This window comes from Protopterus annectens, chromosome 1.part2 (assembly GCF_019279795.1).
Source record: "Protopterus annectens isolate FY-2018-M chromosome 1.part2, PAN1.0, whole genome shotgun sequence".
In the NCBI taxonomy this organism is placed as follows: domain Eukaryota; kingdom Metazoa; phylum Chordata; order Ceratodontiformes; family Protopteridae; genus Protopterus; species Protopterus annectens.
This window is the reverse complement of record NC_056727.1, coordinates 998,916,709-998,933,160: the sequence shown is the minus strand read 5'-3', so window position 1 is coordinate 998,933,160 and position 16,452 is coordinate 998,916,709. Positions and strand designations below refer to the sequence as shown.

The window sequence follows — 16,452 nt, the reverse complement described above, 5'->3', positions numbered from 1 at the left end:
ATCCCATCTTTTTCCTCCCTCAAGAGAATAGCATCAAATCAGATATTAAAGTACTTAACTCAGTACTTTTTTACTTTATCCTTTTACTCAGGGCTCATTAGGCTAGTCATTGAATATAATGCCCCTTTGGCCTGTCTCGATCCAGACACAACTGGAATGCCCACAGAGATGCCATATTAAAAGGATGCAAGGCCTAAACCTGTCCTACATGGGCCATCTCTAAGCTCTGTCACTACTCTGTATCATACAAACTGCTAAGAAGTGACCTGTGTCTGGCATACAAGGCATCCTCTGACCCAATACTGATGGACTCAATACACATCAGCAAGTCCAATAACATCAGAAATACTTGGTCTAGGGATCTAAACCTCTTCTGCAACATCAATAGAACGGTTTGTATGGCAAGGTGCATCTCTCTGAGAATGTTGCTGTTCTGGAACAGACTCCTCACCCACATAAAATAGAATTCATCCCTTCCATGTTCAAGTGCAACTTGAATGTACGTATGGGAAACAGAAAATGTACCCCAGGGCTACTCCCTGTACTACTAACGGACAGAGGCAGCTCCTAAATGCTTTATCCCATACATGGGTCCCCTCAAATTATCTATGGTATGATCCCAGTTAATCTCATTAGGGGTAATATGTAATTATCGACCTTTGGATCGGTAAGACCAATCTCTAACCAAATGGGATAGGTTACTTCAAGCAAAAAAAGGGAAATTGGTTAGGCTTAAAATGATCCAGAAGGGCAGCTAGCCTAGTACTTGTCGATGACTCTATAAGTGGACATTTCTTGTTTGTTCAAACTGTCTGCTGAAATTCCATTGAGATGCCTTTTGCTGTGTCAGTAACAGTACAACTGTAAGGACATTTTTTTTTATTTTTCCAACTCAGTAAACCAAGTCCAAATGAGGGTATATTTTCATCCAAGGAGGTGGAATTTTGTAGTTGGAAACCATACCTTGCTGCTAATGAAAAAGTTGATCAGACAAGTTGAGTATGACTCGTAAGTTATTCGCTGGAATATTCAAGCTGCACAGGCAACTCCACGGAGAGGCAGTCCATAACGTAAACTTCTGCAAATCCACCCAGTCTAAAGAAACACAGTGCTGAAAAACTGACCAAGCTGTAGTAAAGATCTCTCAAAACATAACTATAATTTCTGATTTGTGTACTTATTTGTGCAGGTTCCTCTGTTCTAGCATATATTCTGATATTGGTATAATTGCTGTATTGCTATGACCATTTACTACTTCAGATCTAGACTTGTAAATATTCTGCTGCCATTGTCATACTAAGGTGTGTGCTGTTAACTTTCAGTTATGCAATACCTTTATGTAACCAGGTTAAACCTTTGTAATATCGAGAAAGCTAATATTTTCTGTAGATATTTTCAGTTGGGTTATTAGTAGAAGAGCTGTAAAAATAATTTTTGGTGTGGTATGATGCATATAAAACAAGCTGATTCTACTTCTCTCAAGTGATGTTTAGTAATAGTGAAAATTTTTAGTTTGATAATGCAGAAGGATTTAAAACTGGTTTTGTGTGGTGTGTCATGTAGTTATTTTTTTTTTTAGGAGAGAAGTTTCAGCTCTTGAGAGCGAAGCTTTGGGAGGCGATGAAACTACGGAGAAGTGAGGAACGTCAGAAGCGACGGACTTTGCTTGAAATGGATAATGAGGAAGGATTTGAGGAGGAGGAAGAGGAGGAGGAAGAAATGACTGATGAATCTGGAGCAGAAGATGGCGAAGATGACGCAGAGGAGGTTAAAGAGGTGAATGTTTGTATCTGATAAATAGCTGGAGGTAGAGGCTGTATGCATGCATACTAGATTTGTGTAAGGTGAGAATAACTGCATTTATTTTAAAGCAAGATGAAAAGAGAATACCTTGCCCGCATCATGTTAACGAGTAGCCTGCTTTAGCACAGGACAGTATGTACAAGACTAGTCGTGTATCTATCAGAAGTAAAAAAAAAAGTTCTACTGAGAGACAGTGTAGCATTAGGAGACAATGTAGAAGGGTTTCAAATAAAGGAAGACAGTTTTAATAATACTGTGGAGAAATTAGCTTGGATTATAGGAGATTTGTGGGCTGTATCAGATGGGAAAGAAACTGTGCTAGAAACCTGTGGCACTTTAAACCTTAGCTGGATTAGGAAAGAGTAAAGACTTGTAGTGGGAATGGTGATCTGTCACATTTTTGTTAAATGCAAAAAAAGTATCATACCATTTGGAAAAAACATGGCCCCTGCTGATTACCACATCAACGGCAACCCCCTAAGCATACAACCTGTGGTGAGAGACCTGGGCACTCAGGTTGATAACCTCGCATTCGACCATCATGTAGCGGCAGTGGTCATGAAAGCCTTTTACTTGGTTACTCTCATAAGTAAAAGGATTGCATCCAGAAAAAAGGAGGTTATTACCTCTCTATACTCCTCCCTCCTTAGACCAATAATTGAGTATAACTCCCAGTTTGGTATGTACCTCTGCAAACATCTGCACCAACTGGAAGGGCCATTGAAATACCTCACAAAGAGAATCCATGGCCTCTAACACCTGTCCTATGAGGTCAGGCTCGAAGCGTTATACTCTGTTCGGTATTGTACAGATTGCACAGGGTTGATCTGTATCTTGCCTAAAGGCAATCTTGGACCCTGCCCTACTAGGGCTCTCCATATCTGGAAGTCTGACTCCTCACGCATTACCCGCTTGAAAGGCCTGAATCTAATATTTGACCTCAACAAAACCTGCTGGAGAGACCGGTTTGTCTTCCAGAGGCTGCCCCATCTCTGGAATAGACTTCCCATACAATGTTAAAATGAGCACCTTGCTGACCCTCTTCAAACACAACCTTGATGAGTGGATGGTAAAGCACAAATTTGTCCCAGGGGGTTCCAGCTGTGTGTCTCATTGACAGGGGCAACAGGTGCTGACTATGGTTCTTTTTTGGGGATATACTCTTGGCTAGGCTTGCAAGGGCCCCAGGGCCATTAGCCTATTAATCTCCTATGATCCTGAGCAGCTGTATTTATACTTATTGTAAAGTACTTTGTCTTGTAGCCTTAACTAGGTTTTTTCTTAAATAATTTCAAACAGTTTAAGGTTTGGTTGGTTATTGGGCCATAGTTTTTGTTGTACTACTCCTGAGTTAACATGGTTGATATAGTTAATAAAGAGGAAGAACTTTTTTTGAGCAGTAAATGATTTGTCGCTGTATATGGGCAGCACAGTGTGCAATGAGTAGTATTGTTGCCTTACAGCAGGAAGTCGTCCTGTTTGGTTCTCAGTTGGGGTGCCTTTTGGGAGAAGTCTGCATGTCCTTACTGTATTCACTGAGGTTTTGTAGGGGTACTCTAGTTTTCTCACACCCCAAAGACATGAAGTTGATGGATTGACAAATTTAAATTGCCCATATGGTGGGTGGGAGTAAGTGAGTGATGCTAAAAAGGCCTGGCAGTGGAGTTCTGTTCTTGTTTGCCTAGTAAACACTATGAATAGTGGCTTCTGTTCCTGGAGTCACTGTAGTAGTTAGTTAGATGCGACTCTAAAATACTGAGTGGATGGGTAAGGGTTGCTCAGTAGGTGGGGAATGGCATCACTGTGCATATGGCATAGCTTGGAATTTAGGTGCACTACTTATGCAAGAGTTCAAGGGAGTTAAGATTACCTTGTTGCAGCCAGTAGGCTGTTGAGTATGAGAAGAGGTATGCTAATCTGTTGGAATAGTTGAAAGAGCCCTTCCAGGTGAGCGATATGCTTGGATATGTTGGATTTGTTCATAACAAAAGGGGCATTGTATTTGATCATGGTCTGTTAAGAAAAGTAAAGTGGTAGAGTGATTCCTTTGGAGCTTTTTGTATTTATTATCTTGAAACATTCCCTTGGAAATTAGTTGGGCCAGATAGAAGGCTTTCCCAACTATGCTAGAAACATTATAATTGAATGAGAGAGAGGGAGTTGTGCACACACTTAAGTAACTGCATCTGTCTGAAGAGGGGGTAGCATTTCTAGCATATGGGTTTGAGGCAGCTTTTTTGCAGAATGCTACTTTTGTGCTATTTTGCATTTAGCTTGAGACAGTTGTTTGTAACCAGGTATGTGCATATTTCAACCTTTGCTGGAGATGTTTTTATGTCTGGATGAACAGATGAATGAACTGCTTGTAGTGTTCAGCAACATATATCTGTATCTTATAACTGCAAAATAAATGAGACAGTAGAGGGCCCAGCACTGATCTTTGTTGTGCACCACTAGTAAGTTTAGAGAATCTGTTGGATAGCAAATTTGCAAACTGGCAGACAGTGTAGGAGTAGAGGGGGTCACCCTTGGGTAGGGGAGTCACACTGGCTGTTCCCTAGGCATCAGCTGTAAACTCTTTGGGTAGGCTAAGGCTGGACAGCTCAGAAGCTTTGATAGTACATACCAGTTACTGATGAGATTGCAGCCTTTTCAGTTGTCTGGTCCCATGGAAGTATTGTTTTGTACCCTTGAGCAGGGATTTTAAGACTTGCTCCAAAGTAATTTCAGGGAAACTAAATTTTGAGTGATAGTGAAGGCACAAATGTAAGTAGACGTGGTTCAATTGGCACTAAATTTGTCTGCTAATATATTGGCTATGCCCTTGGGATTGTAATGTGTGTAAATTCTGTGGATGGGCTCAGTACATAGTGGGATATATTCCTCAATTTGCTGAAGAAAGATTGGTTTTGTTTTGGTATCCGTTGTGACCTTAAGCCTGTACTGCTCTTCACTTTTTTAAATAGTGCTCTTAAGTTCTTGCTGGCATGCATCAGGGTGATCCTGAGGTAGAGTGACAAGGATTTCGTACAACATTTCCTCCTTTTGTTATAAAGTTTAATACAGGAGTTCAGTAGACAAGTTTGTTCTTCAGTTTGCCATTATACATAGGGCAAATGGGCAGTTTTCTGTGTAACTGATTATATGCTGATAAAAGTTTGAGATGATTGTTATAGTTGTCTCATTTGCGAGGGACTGTAGAGAATTTTGTGTAGGTCTTCTATAAGTTGTAGTAGGTTTGTCCTGGAGAGATCCCAAATGATCACATTTAGTGTTGGTGTGGTTCCACTATTCCTGACAGATTTGTGGTCAGATTTAACCTTGGATGAGTAAAGGTGCAATGGGGTGCAGGTGCTAGGTTGGCAAGAGCAAAGTGAAGGATGTTGGAGCCTCTGGCGAATAGTTCTAATACTTTTTAAGTACATTAGTATTAGTCTAAGAAATGCTAAGTATATCAATTTCTAGAGGTCTAAATGTGCCGGATACTGCCTGGATAATTACTGTAGTATAGCAAAAACTCTGGAATAGTATTTCTAGCTTTCTCTGACAGAACCCTGACCCTTGTAACTTTAAATTTCCCTAAAATCCTTCCTGTTTGGCTCATGACTGTGCTGTTGCCATTCCTCCACAGAATATCCTAGAAATAACTGTTTCATACAGAATTTTGTCTACCTACTAGGTCCATGCATAAATGGAAAATACCTTTAAATAAAATGGGAAAATTTTATAGTCATATGTTGCCTTTGATAACTTTCACTTTAGCTCACTCTAAAAGTAATGCACTGTTTAACCCTTGTAGACCTTTGTATACACTGCCTGTTAACTCCCATTTAGATTATAACATGCATTCTTACAGGAATTTTTTTATTGCTTGCTTCTACTTTATCAACAGGTATTTTCACACTTACCGGCATACACCGATCTTCTATTTATCCATACTGTTTATTCATATATTGTGTGTTCACGTATCTTTTTATATATTTGATTTATCTGTTTGCTTTGATTTTGGCACAGACTATCACGTGTCCTATCTATTGATTTATTGTATTCTGTTGTGTTATATGTTCTCCTTGGATCTCCAGTGAAAAGTGTTCGTTATGTCCTAGTTGCAATTTTCTGGTCAACAAATGTGCAATATAAACTTGTTCCCGGTTCAGTGCATATCCAGTAACTTGGCCAGTTATCATGGCTTGATTATGTAGACGTCATTCTTGGTAAAGGCAAGATACTAAAGCCCAGTGTCTTTCCTGCCTTTAACACAGGCATAGTAAGTTGCATCATACTGCAGAGCATATCCCATTGGATGGAGTGCCTCAGATCAAATTCTTAACCTTCTGAGCATTAAATATCTTAAAGTTGGCATTTAAAAAGTTATAGCAGATGGTCAGAAAGTGGAGGACTTCTCCGCAATAGACTGTCTTTATATATTAGATCCTATATAACTGTGACATGGAGTCTTTGTATAGTCTTAGTTTATTTAATAAAATGTGTACTCGTATTCAGGTCTAACTTTGAGGAGCATCAGTAAATCTAGGAGGAGCAAGGCTAAATTTGAAGGCCAAAATGATAGTACCTTGCATAAATCTTAGACGTTGAGAGTTATGGATCAGATTGCATTCTTTATGGTTCTTATCTCGCGTACCAAGTGATGGATGCTGAGCTGCACCCATTCTCTAATTTTTAATAAAAGTACATTTGTCAGGCACTGCAGAACTCTGTTTTGCTCTGTGCTACCTAATGTTTAAAATGTGATACTACCACCACAAATACGAAGGAAACACAACTCTAAGACCACCATACAAATTATTTGACCATCATTTTTCACGTTTGTTGAAATTTCTTTGTGACCTAAGCACTTTGTGTTTATCTTGTACATTGACTGTGATGGTTCTTACATTTTTCAGAATGTGGAGGATCTTCTAGGAGCTAATGAAAATGACTCCGAAGCCGATGAAGAATGTGATGAAGTAAAGTCAGTTTCAGAGAAAGAGAATGAAATATCTTCTGAGGATGTTGTCACCTCCAGACCTCATATATCTGAATCTACTTTGTTACTTTTCAAAGACAGTTTATCCAAAACAGAGTAAGGAAATAATCTTAAAATAATCCTAAATATGAAGAAATGCATGGCTTTGAATGTTGTGATGTTTCAGGACATGTGGTGGATGTGCATGAGCCTTTGTCAAAATTAACTCTGTTTTTCTGGGGAGGGAATGGGTCTGCATTTGGACAGATGTTCTTCGTGTTTCACTGTTGCAGTCATTACATTTGGGTTATCTGCTTGCAGTCACCCTCAGTCGGCCTGATTAACAAAGTCGGTTGCTGTCCCTTCTTCCATGACGTCAGGTCATCAGAGGTATAAAACATGCAGCTGATGCCATTACATCAGTCTTTCTTGCCGTGCGGTGCCCGCTGCAGAAGCAGTTCGCAAGTGCCGGTCGGCTGACTCCTGAAATTTTCGTTTTCAAGTTTCAGAACCGGTCTTCAACTAAAGCTAAGTACCCCGTTGGGAAAACTTTTTCTTGCTCCTTACCGATGTCAGTAAAAGTTAATAGCTGCATTACTTCTGGAAAGCAAATACCTCACAAAGATTTTCATTCGTACTGTATTCCTTGCCTAGGCCCTGACCACAATGTGCCTTGCTGTCGGTTTTGTGCTTTATTTAAACAGCGCACTAACTGTCCTTGGTATATTTTCGCTTCTAAATATTTTGGTTCTCTGTTTAATTATCCAGAAATGTCATTGGTTAGCCTTCCAACTACCGGGATTCTGAAAAAATGCAAAAATAAAGACAGAGACAGGCCGTCTAGGTCCAAAGCTGCCGATGACGCTTTTCCTAAGCCAGTCGCCAGTTCGCCGGTACTCAGTGAGGCGTTTCACAGCCCCTGATACCCGCTACTTCTGACTCGCAGGCCTCTACTGAGACCCATTCGGAGTCCGGTATGCCACGAGATGCTTCAGCTGTGTAACCTGTGGATGTCTCTAATTGGATGGGTCCAGAGCTGCTGTGCAGGCACTGGCTTCTGAGGGAGTATTTAGGCCTACGGACTTGCATATTAAACGGACGCCTCCTTCATTTAGGCAAAAATCTCGAACTATGCCTAAGAAACAGACGCCCAGGCTGCATGCTCATGCCTCTATGTCTAAAAAACAAAATAAGAATGGCTGAAGATCTTATAACTCTAATCAGGGGAAGCCATCCTCCCCCTTCTAAGAGACCTAGGACTGAAGTTGTTGATGAATCTTCTGAAGAGGATTCTTATTTTTCTGATTCTTCAGATGATCTGGATTTGCCGTTATCTACTTATGAGGATTCTGCTGCAGAGGACTCTATTCACTCTGCTTCCCTTCCAGAGGATTTTTCTTTTGGTGAAAACTTACATACTCTAAGGGAGCATTTCCACTGGAAAAGCCGGGATTTTTCTGATTCAAAAAAGAGGCTTAAGGATTTCTTACTCCTACCTCAGCATAGGCCTTTAGCTATACCTCCAGTTCTAGACATTGTTGATGCTTTCTCAGAATCTAGTTTGGCCCTTGATTCTTTGTCTCCTGCTCCTAGAAAACCTAACAGATATTACAGGGTTCCTGATTCTCACAAGTTCCTTTTTAAAAATTCTATTGCGGATCCAGAGACTATTTCACAGGGACCCAAAGGCACTAAGGCTTCTACTGCTAAAAATCCTACCACCCCAGATTGAGACTCCTGGGCGCTGGATAGATGGGGTAAGAAAGTTTACACTTCTGCAACCTTGGCCATTAGAGCTTTAAACTGCCAGATGTTATGTGATCCTATCTCGCCTACATTCTGTACTGATGGGTTCGGAGCCGATCCTCGGCTCCGACTCAGCACGCTATACTATAGAGCGAAGTCTCTAATTGGCTGAGCTATTCTACATCCCAGGATGCACCACCACTACTTCCCCAGATCTCGTTTGCCGCTTGACAGCAATAGACGTGGTCTCGAACTTGGCTGGGCTAAGTACTCTTTACTGACTAATTTCCTGTCAGAATTTTGATAAATTTTCAACCAAAAGCTGTTTTAACAGCTACTAAACGTTTTTTGTAGAGTTTGTGTGAGTTTGAGTTTGTGTGGATTGTTGTTAGCGTTAGGTTCCTGCTCAATTTAGTAGGGATTCCCTCACGCTCTATTTTGGACATTTTTAAGGTCCTTTTTGTTACAAAATTGTTTGTTACAAAATTTTTTGTGTCTGGTATTTGTCTCTACACGTCGAGGTTCCGTTTTAGTTAGAGGGGCCTTGCCCTCGCGCTCTGCTAGAGCTGTGTTACAACTTTTTTCGCCTGTGTGAGTTGTTGGCCTATCCTGTTTAAGTTAGAGGGATTAGGCTTCTCTGTGTACTCAGTTACCTTGATTTTTGTGTGTGTATTTGTGATATGTCGAAGGAACATAGGCCTTCGGGCTTTAAGAAATGTACCAAGTGTGGGTACAAAATGTCAATCACGGATGATCACTCTCTGTGTGTTTATTGCTTAGGCCCCAAACACCTTCAAGAGTCGTGCAGTGTATGCCACGCTTTTTCTTCACGGGTCCTCCAAGAGAGGAAAAACAAATTAATATTGAAAGGGCTTATCACCCCTTCTTTTGAAGAGGCTTTATCTTCTTCTCCCTCTCCTTCCAAAAAGAAGAGGTCTTCGGCTCAGACTAGTCCGTCAGAGCCGACAGCAAAGAAATCAAGGCAGGCTTCTCCGTCGGCTCCACGGACTTCGGAGCCGAGGTCGGAATGGTCTGCCTCGATGCCTCCAGCCTCGACTCCTCTGTCTTCGGAGCCGAGCGCTCGAGCATCGAGAGGTGAGTCACCTTCTCCGGCTCCATTGGTTTCGGAGCCGAGAAAGGTCGCTCGCTCAGACTCTACCTCGGCGCCGAAGTCCCTGTCGGCTCCGAGGAAAATTGCTGTACTGGTGGAATCTCCCTCGGCGCCGATATTACTTGAGACTATTCGGAGTCGGTCCCCCAGTCTTTTGGAACTGGCGGAGAAGTCAACTCAGGCCCGATCGGTCTCTTCTCGGTCTTCGAGGATGTCCGATTCGGATATAGACAGGGTGCTGCAAAGGCTGTTCCAGTCTCCAGTTTTCCAAAAATTAGTCTCGGCTCCAGCCCAGTCGGCTTCGGAGCCGATTGTCCACCCTGTGGTATTGGTTCCTCCTCCAACAGCCTCGGCGCCGTTGGAGTCTGTGCTAGTGGAGCCAGTGGAGGTTCTCGGGTCGGCTCCGACCCTTACTCCAACCCCGACCTTCGGGTCTGAGTTCGGTACATGGACCTCCTCGGTCGGCCCCGGGGGTGACGTTTCGGGTCCGATGCTTTCGGTCCCGAGCCTTCCTCTCGGTGCGTCGGCTGCGGGAGTGCCATCTACTGTTGTGGCCTCGGGGGTCGGACCTTCCCAGGACTCGAGGGGTCCGGCCTTCAGGGCCATGAGGAGTGCTTTGGCCAAATCTTCCTTGGCTACCTCCACCATCTCTCCGGCACCTTCCCTTGGCATGGAGACTAGTTCCTTTGTTGTCCCCCTGTCTCAAGACAGTGGAGCCCTGGGGCCTGAGGTCACCCCCATTGGGGATTCCTCCCTTCCTGGGGGTCCTTCCGACGCTTCTTCGGAGGAACCTCCCAGGAAGAGACAGTGTAAGAGGAAGCACGTCGACTCACCTGATGAGTCTCTCACATCGGACACCGACCTCGATGATGCGGAGGGGTCCCCCAAGTCGTCCTCTGATGATGTCTCCTTTGTGGACATCTTAGAAATCCTCAAGCAACAAGGCGACTGGCAGTCCAAACCCCCTTCTGCTGAGGAGTCGGTCTTCCTCAAGGCCTTCGGGGCTCAGCCTTCCGCCTCCTGGGTGTCTCCGCCCTTCAATGAGCTCCTGGATTTGATCTCTCGAAGGGCGTGGGAGCACCCGGATTCTGTGGAACCGGTGCCAGCTCGCCCGAATAAATTTCTGTCAGCCCCCCCTGAAAAGGAATTCTTATCTAAAGGTGTGGCCGTAGATGCCCTGGTGGTGGCATCTGCTACCCAGCAAGATGTGGCAGAGGCTTCGACGTCCGTCCATCCTCCTAATAAAGAGTCCAGGAGTATGGATCGGTACGGCAAGCGCACCCTTACTTCAGCAGCCTTTACTTTAAGGTCTCTGAATTACCTGACGCACTTCACCAGACTTCAGAGGGATCTGGTCAAGGAGCTTTCAGATACCCTCTCTGGTAACCTACCTGAGCAGTTGGCCCAGACGGTTAGCTCTCAGTTGGCTACCCTGTCATCTATATCGAACTCGTCCATGAGGCTCATTTCATATGCGGCCGAGGGGGCGAGTAGAGCGGCGGGTACAGGTGTTGCTCTACGGAGACAGGCCTGGCTCCGCCTGTGTCATTTTGCGGAGGCCTTCAAGTCTTCCTTTGCCGATGCTCCCTTTGATGGGTCCTCCTTGTTTGGACCCAAGGTAAAGGACACCTTGACCCGCTGTGAACAAGAGGGTAAGACTTTGACTGCCGTAGGGGCATGGTTTTCCACTCCCTTCCGGCCTTATCCCAAGGCTAGAAGAGGGGGGAAAATGTGGTTCCGCAAATCTCAGAAGACTTACCCCTCAACAGCAGGATGATCCCCCTTCTAGAGGCAGAGGGGGGGGGGAATTTTTCAGGAAGACGCCGTCCCAGAGGCGGCAGGGGTCCCCGCAACACTGGAGACCGCGAGTCCTTTCGTGGCTCCTCAACCTTCCAGCATCCCTGAAGGATTGCCCGACTTCGCCGCTCCGGAGCCAGTCGGGGGTCGTTTTTCGTGGCACCTAAAGGCCTGGGAGAATATCACCCAGGACCGATGGGTGCTCCGGATCATTGCCGGAGGTTACAACATCCCCTTTTTCTCAGCCCCCCCCCACCATCCCAAAAAATCCCGGACCCACCACCCAGTCAACGGGATCTCGCAGCCATCGAAATTTCAAAGCTGCTTCAAAAAGGAGTCATCCAACCGGTCCCCGAATAACAGACCGGATTAGGGACTTACTCAAGATTCTTTTTGGTGCCAAAAAAGACCGGGGACATGAGGCCCATCTTGGATCTCAGCAAGCTCAACCGTTCTGTCAAGAAGTCCAAGTTCCGGATGGTCACCTTACAATCCATTCTCCCGCTGCTGGAGAAAAGTGTTTGGATGTGCTCCATAGATCTCAAGGACGCCTATTATCACATCCTGATAGATCAGGCGTCCAGGAGACACTTGCGCTTCTGCCTGGGAGACCGTCATTACCAGTTCTGTGCACTGCCCTTTGGTCTCACCACAGCCCCCAGGGTGTTCACCAAATGTTTGGCGGTGGTGACTGCTCACCTGAGAAGTATAGGATTCCAGGTGTTTCCATACCTAGACGACTGGCTCCTAACTGCCACCTCCAGGCGTCCACTCTTCCAAAACCTAGCAGCCACTATTTCTCTAGGCAACTCCCTAGGAATCACCTTCAATTGGGCAAAGTCTGTGTTGCTGCCATCTCAGCGCATACGGTTTATCGGAGTAGAGATAGACTCAAAGCAAATGCGGGTCTATCTTCCTACAGAGAGGATAGAAACATTACAATCTCAGGTCCGAGCATTGCTCTTTAAACGCCGAGCCCCAGCAAGGATGGTCCTACAACTGTTGGGTTCCATGTCGGCTACCATTCTCCTAGTTCCCTTAGCAAGATTGCACATGAGGATTCTCCAGTGGCTCCTGTCAGTCCAGTGGTCGTATCAGGATCTCCCTCTCACCTCATTATAATCACGGAGACGTGCAAACAGGACCTCCGTTGGTGGCTTCTGTCCTCCAACCTAGATCAGGGGCGACCCTTCGGTCCTCCGCCTCCAGTGGCCACTTTGACTACGGACGCCTCCCAGACAGGGTGGGGGGGACATTACCTGGGCAGGTCAGTCCAAGGCAGGTGGCACCCCGACGAGAGTTCCCTACACATCAACATACTGGAAATGAGGGCGGTGCTTCTATCGCTACAAGCACTACACAGTTACCTCCCCCAGGGCATGATTGCTGTTCAGTCCGACAACATGTCAGTAGTCTGGTACCTGAACAAGCAGGGAGGGACCAGGTCCTACCCCCTTTGCAGAGAGGCCATGAAAGTATGGGATTGGGCTATTGCAACCAACCGTTTCTTGGTAGCAACACACATTCCGGGGAGATCCAATGTGATAGCCAACAGACTGAGCAGAACTATTCTCTCCCCGCACGAGTGGTCTCTGAATGACAGAGTGGCAACTCAGATCTTCAGAGGATGGGGAACTCCTTGTTGTGACCTCTTTGCAACTCCCCTCAACACGAAATGTCTATAGTTCTTTTCTCTCACCCCAGTTCCGGGGGGGTTTCCCAAGGACGCCCTAGTCCAAGCTTGGCCCAACGGCCTACTGTACGCCTTTCCACCGGTTCCCCTTCTTCCCAGGGTGATCCAGAAGGCGATTCACTTGCAGTGCAAGATGATTTTAGTTGCCCCATACTGGCCTTGTCAAGTCTGGCTGCCCTTTCTTCAGAAATACACACTGGACGGTCCATGGTTCCTGGACCAGGTTCCAGATCTCTTGATCCACCAGTCGGGACAGCTGCATCAGTCCCTTCACTCATTGAGGTTAACAGCTTGGCTCCTTCACTTCCGACCATAGTCAGGAACCAGGTTTTGGACTCTGAAGTCATACATATCTTGTCCTCGGCCCACAAGAATTCCACTAAAAAAATGTATAACAGCAAATGGAAGAGATTCGCCATTTGGGTCCAGCTCCGGGGATTGGATCCCATTGCTGCCCCGGTGTCTGAAGTTTTAAAATTTTTAGCTTCCTTATTCAATCAAGGTTCTTCGGTCTCTACCATCAAAGTTCAATTAGCAGCTATTTCTAATTTTCATGAAAGTATAGACCCACCTTTGATGAGCAATAAGTTGTGTAAAGCCTTCATGAAAGGTGCTGGGCTGCTACGACCTCCGATTTCTCATCCAGCTCCACCGTGGGATCTTAATTTGATTAGGTGCTTTGACCTCTTCCCTTCGAACCGCAGCAACTTGTGACTTGAAATTTCTTTCTTGGAAGACTGCCTTTTGGTGGCAATTACATCAGCCAGAAGAGTTTCGGAACTTCAAGCCCTATGTGTCAAACCACCATACCTGGTTTTTCATAAGGATAGAGTATCCCTCAGGCCTAATCCATCCTTTGTTCCCAAAGTTTGTTCTAGTTTTTGTCTTCAACAGTCATTGAACTCCCAGTTTTCTTCCCCAACTACTCAGACAGAGCGGAATATATCTTCCATTCATTGGATGTTCACAGGCAATTGCGTTTCTACTTAGATAGGACGCACCAAACACGGAAAACAGATCAGTTGTTTATGTCTTTTTCGGACAATAAATTGGGCAAAGCCGTCACGAAGGTCACTATTGCCAAGTGGATCAGAGACTGTATCAGTCATACTTACTTTCTTTCTAATAGAGAGCTTACAACCACTGTGAAAGCTCATTCTACAAGAGCTATGGCTACTTCGACAGCCTTTCATTCCAAGCTTCCATTAGTGACATTTGTGCAGCGGCTACCTGGTCTTCTCCTCACACATTCATTTCTCATTACAAATTGGATGTGGCATCTCGGAAGCTTCCTTCGGTTCCACAGTTCTCAGGAGTGTTTTCCAGTGAGCCACCCAGGAATCAGGTGCTAGGGACGCTGTCCCATCAGTACAGAATGTAGGCGAGATAGGATCACTTAACATCTTTTAGTTATGTACTTACCATAACTTTAGATGTTTGGGATCCATCTCGCCTACATTCCTAATAACCCACCCTCCTTCCCCCTGCCTTGGAGATCAGAAGAGACCGGACGGTTCGGTTTAGCCGTTTCATCTTGAAACACCTGGCAATGTTATTTCAACTGTCTATGACTGTGTGCATGTGTGCGGACAAACAAGATCTGGGGAAGTAGTGGTGGTGCATCCTGGGATGTAGAATAGCTCAGCCAATTAGAGACTTCGCTCTATAGTATAGCGTGCCGAGTCGGAGCCGAGGATCGGCTCCGAACCCATCAGTACAGAATGTAGGCGAGATGGATCCCAAACATCTAAAGTTATGGTAAGTACATAACTAAAAGTTTCATATGTTAAAGTATCAACAACATGTTATTGGATTGCTTAAACAGAAAATGATGTTAATTCCTGAATGCGCTGAAATTAAAGAATTACAGGATTTAATGCATTCTGCTGAACAGGTTGGAAAACATACTTTGCAATGTGGATTTGATTCATTAGAGGCCTCTTGCAGGGCTGATGTTACTGGGTCTCTGCTCAGAAGGCATGCTTGGCTTAAGGAGCACTCTTTGCCTGATAATGTTAAAGCTAAATTGTTGGATGCTCCCTTAAATCAGGACTGCCTGTTTGGCAACAAGGCTGAGGAAGTTCTTAAAAAGATGTAAGATAAAGCTAAATCTATGCAGAGTGTTAAAAATTTCATACAAGTTCAGCCTCCTAGATTTAGTAGGCACTGGCCCTCTAAAAATTGTTCCTTTCCAGCCCCCTCCAGATCTTCTCAAGCCAAACCCAGACACAGCAGAAACCCCAGGTTTCAGTCCTAAGGGACACACAGGACTAGGCAGTGGGAGGTTTCCGCACCCAAACCTGGGAGCAGTACGACTCCCCCTATGGAAAACCATCTCAGTGACTTGCTTTTAAGACTTCCAAGCACTTCCCAACTGATTGCTCTTTTAGGTGGAAAGATTGGTCTGCAGGCCAAAAACTGGGAACTCATTCCCCATGATAAATGGGTTTTAAATATAGTGTCCCAAGGATACAGATTTCATTTCCAAACGTTACCAACGCCAAGTGGGTGGCCAGATGCCCAAAATCAAGTACTTTCTCCCTCTTAAACATGGGGGCTGTTCAGCTGGTACCAGAAGAAAAGGGACAAGGTTTCTATTCAAGACTTTTCCTGGTACCCAGAAAAGGCAGTACATGGCATCCTCTCCTGGACCTTTCTATTCTAAACACCTTTCTGGTGATTTCAAAATGCTGACTCTTCACCAGCTGCTTCCTATGCTAGGCAAGGATGCACGGTTGGCAACACTAGACTTAAAAGAAGCATACCTGCACATCCCTATGAGGGAGTCTTGCAGAAGACACCTACACTTCAAAGCGGGCTACATGCACTGTCCGTTCTCTGCACTGCCCTTTGGCTTATCTACTGCACCCAGGGTATTCACAAAGTGCCTAGCTCCAGTCATTGCATTTTGCAGGCAAAGAAATATTCAGATATACCCATACCTGGACGATTGTCTAATTCAGGCAGAAAGCAAGGACATTCTTTTCAGTCATCTGGTCTTTGTTCAAAGGGTACTGACTTGTCTGGGGTTCACCATAAATGAAAAGAAATCCCACCTGGTACCCTGTCAACAAATTATATTCCTGGGAGCAAGCTTGAATACAAATTCCCAGATGGCTTTCCTCACGCTAGAGAAACGGATACATTTGACAACTTACTTCAAACAAGTGGCCACAAAAAACAGCTATCTGCAAGGCAAATACTGCAAGCCTTGGGGTTCATGGCCTCATGCATTCTTCTGATTCCATATGCAAGGCTGTATATGAGGAAACTACAATGGTATCTCAAAAGCCTATGGTGTCAACATTCACAGGATCTGGAAGCAAGGATTCCTAT

At 44.8% G+C, this 16,452-nt stretch overlaps 1 protein-coding gene across 1 annotated transcript in view; it reads left to right on the top strand.

The window, feature by feature from the left end:
• Positions 1-16,452, top strand: part of CLSPN (claspin) — a 699,079-nt gene that overhangs the window by 165,460 nt on the left and 517,167 nt on the right. The window contains exons 8-9 of the mRNA XM_044059962.1: positions 1,580-1,776; positions 6,708-6,886. Of these exons, the coding sequence (XP_043915897.1) occupies positions 1,580-1,776; positions 6,708-6,886 (376 nt within the window). The remainder of the gene's footprint in view (positions 1-1,579; positions 1,777-6,707; positions 6,887-16,452) is intronic.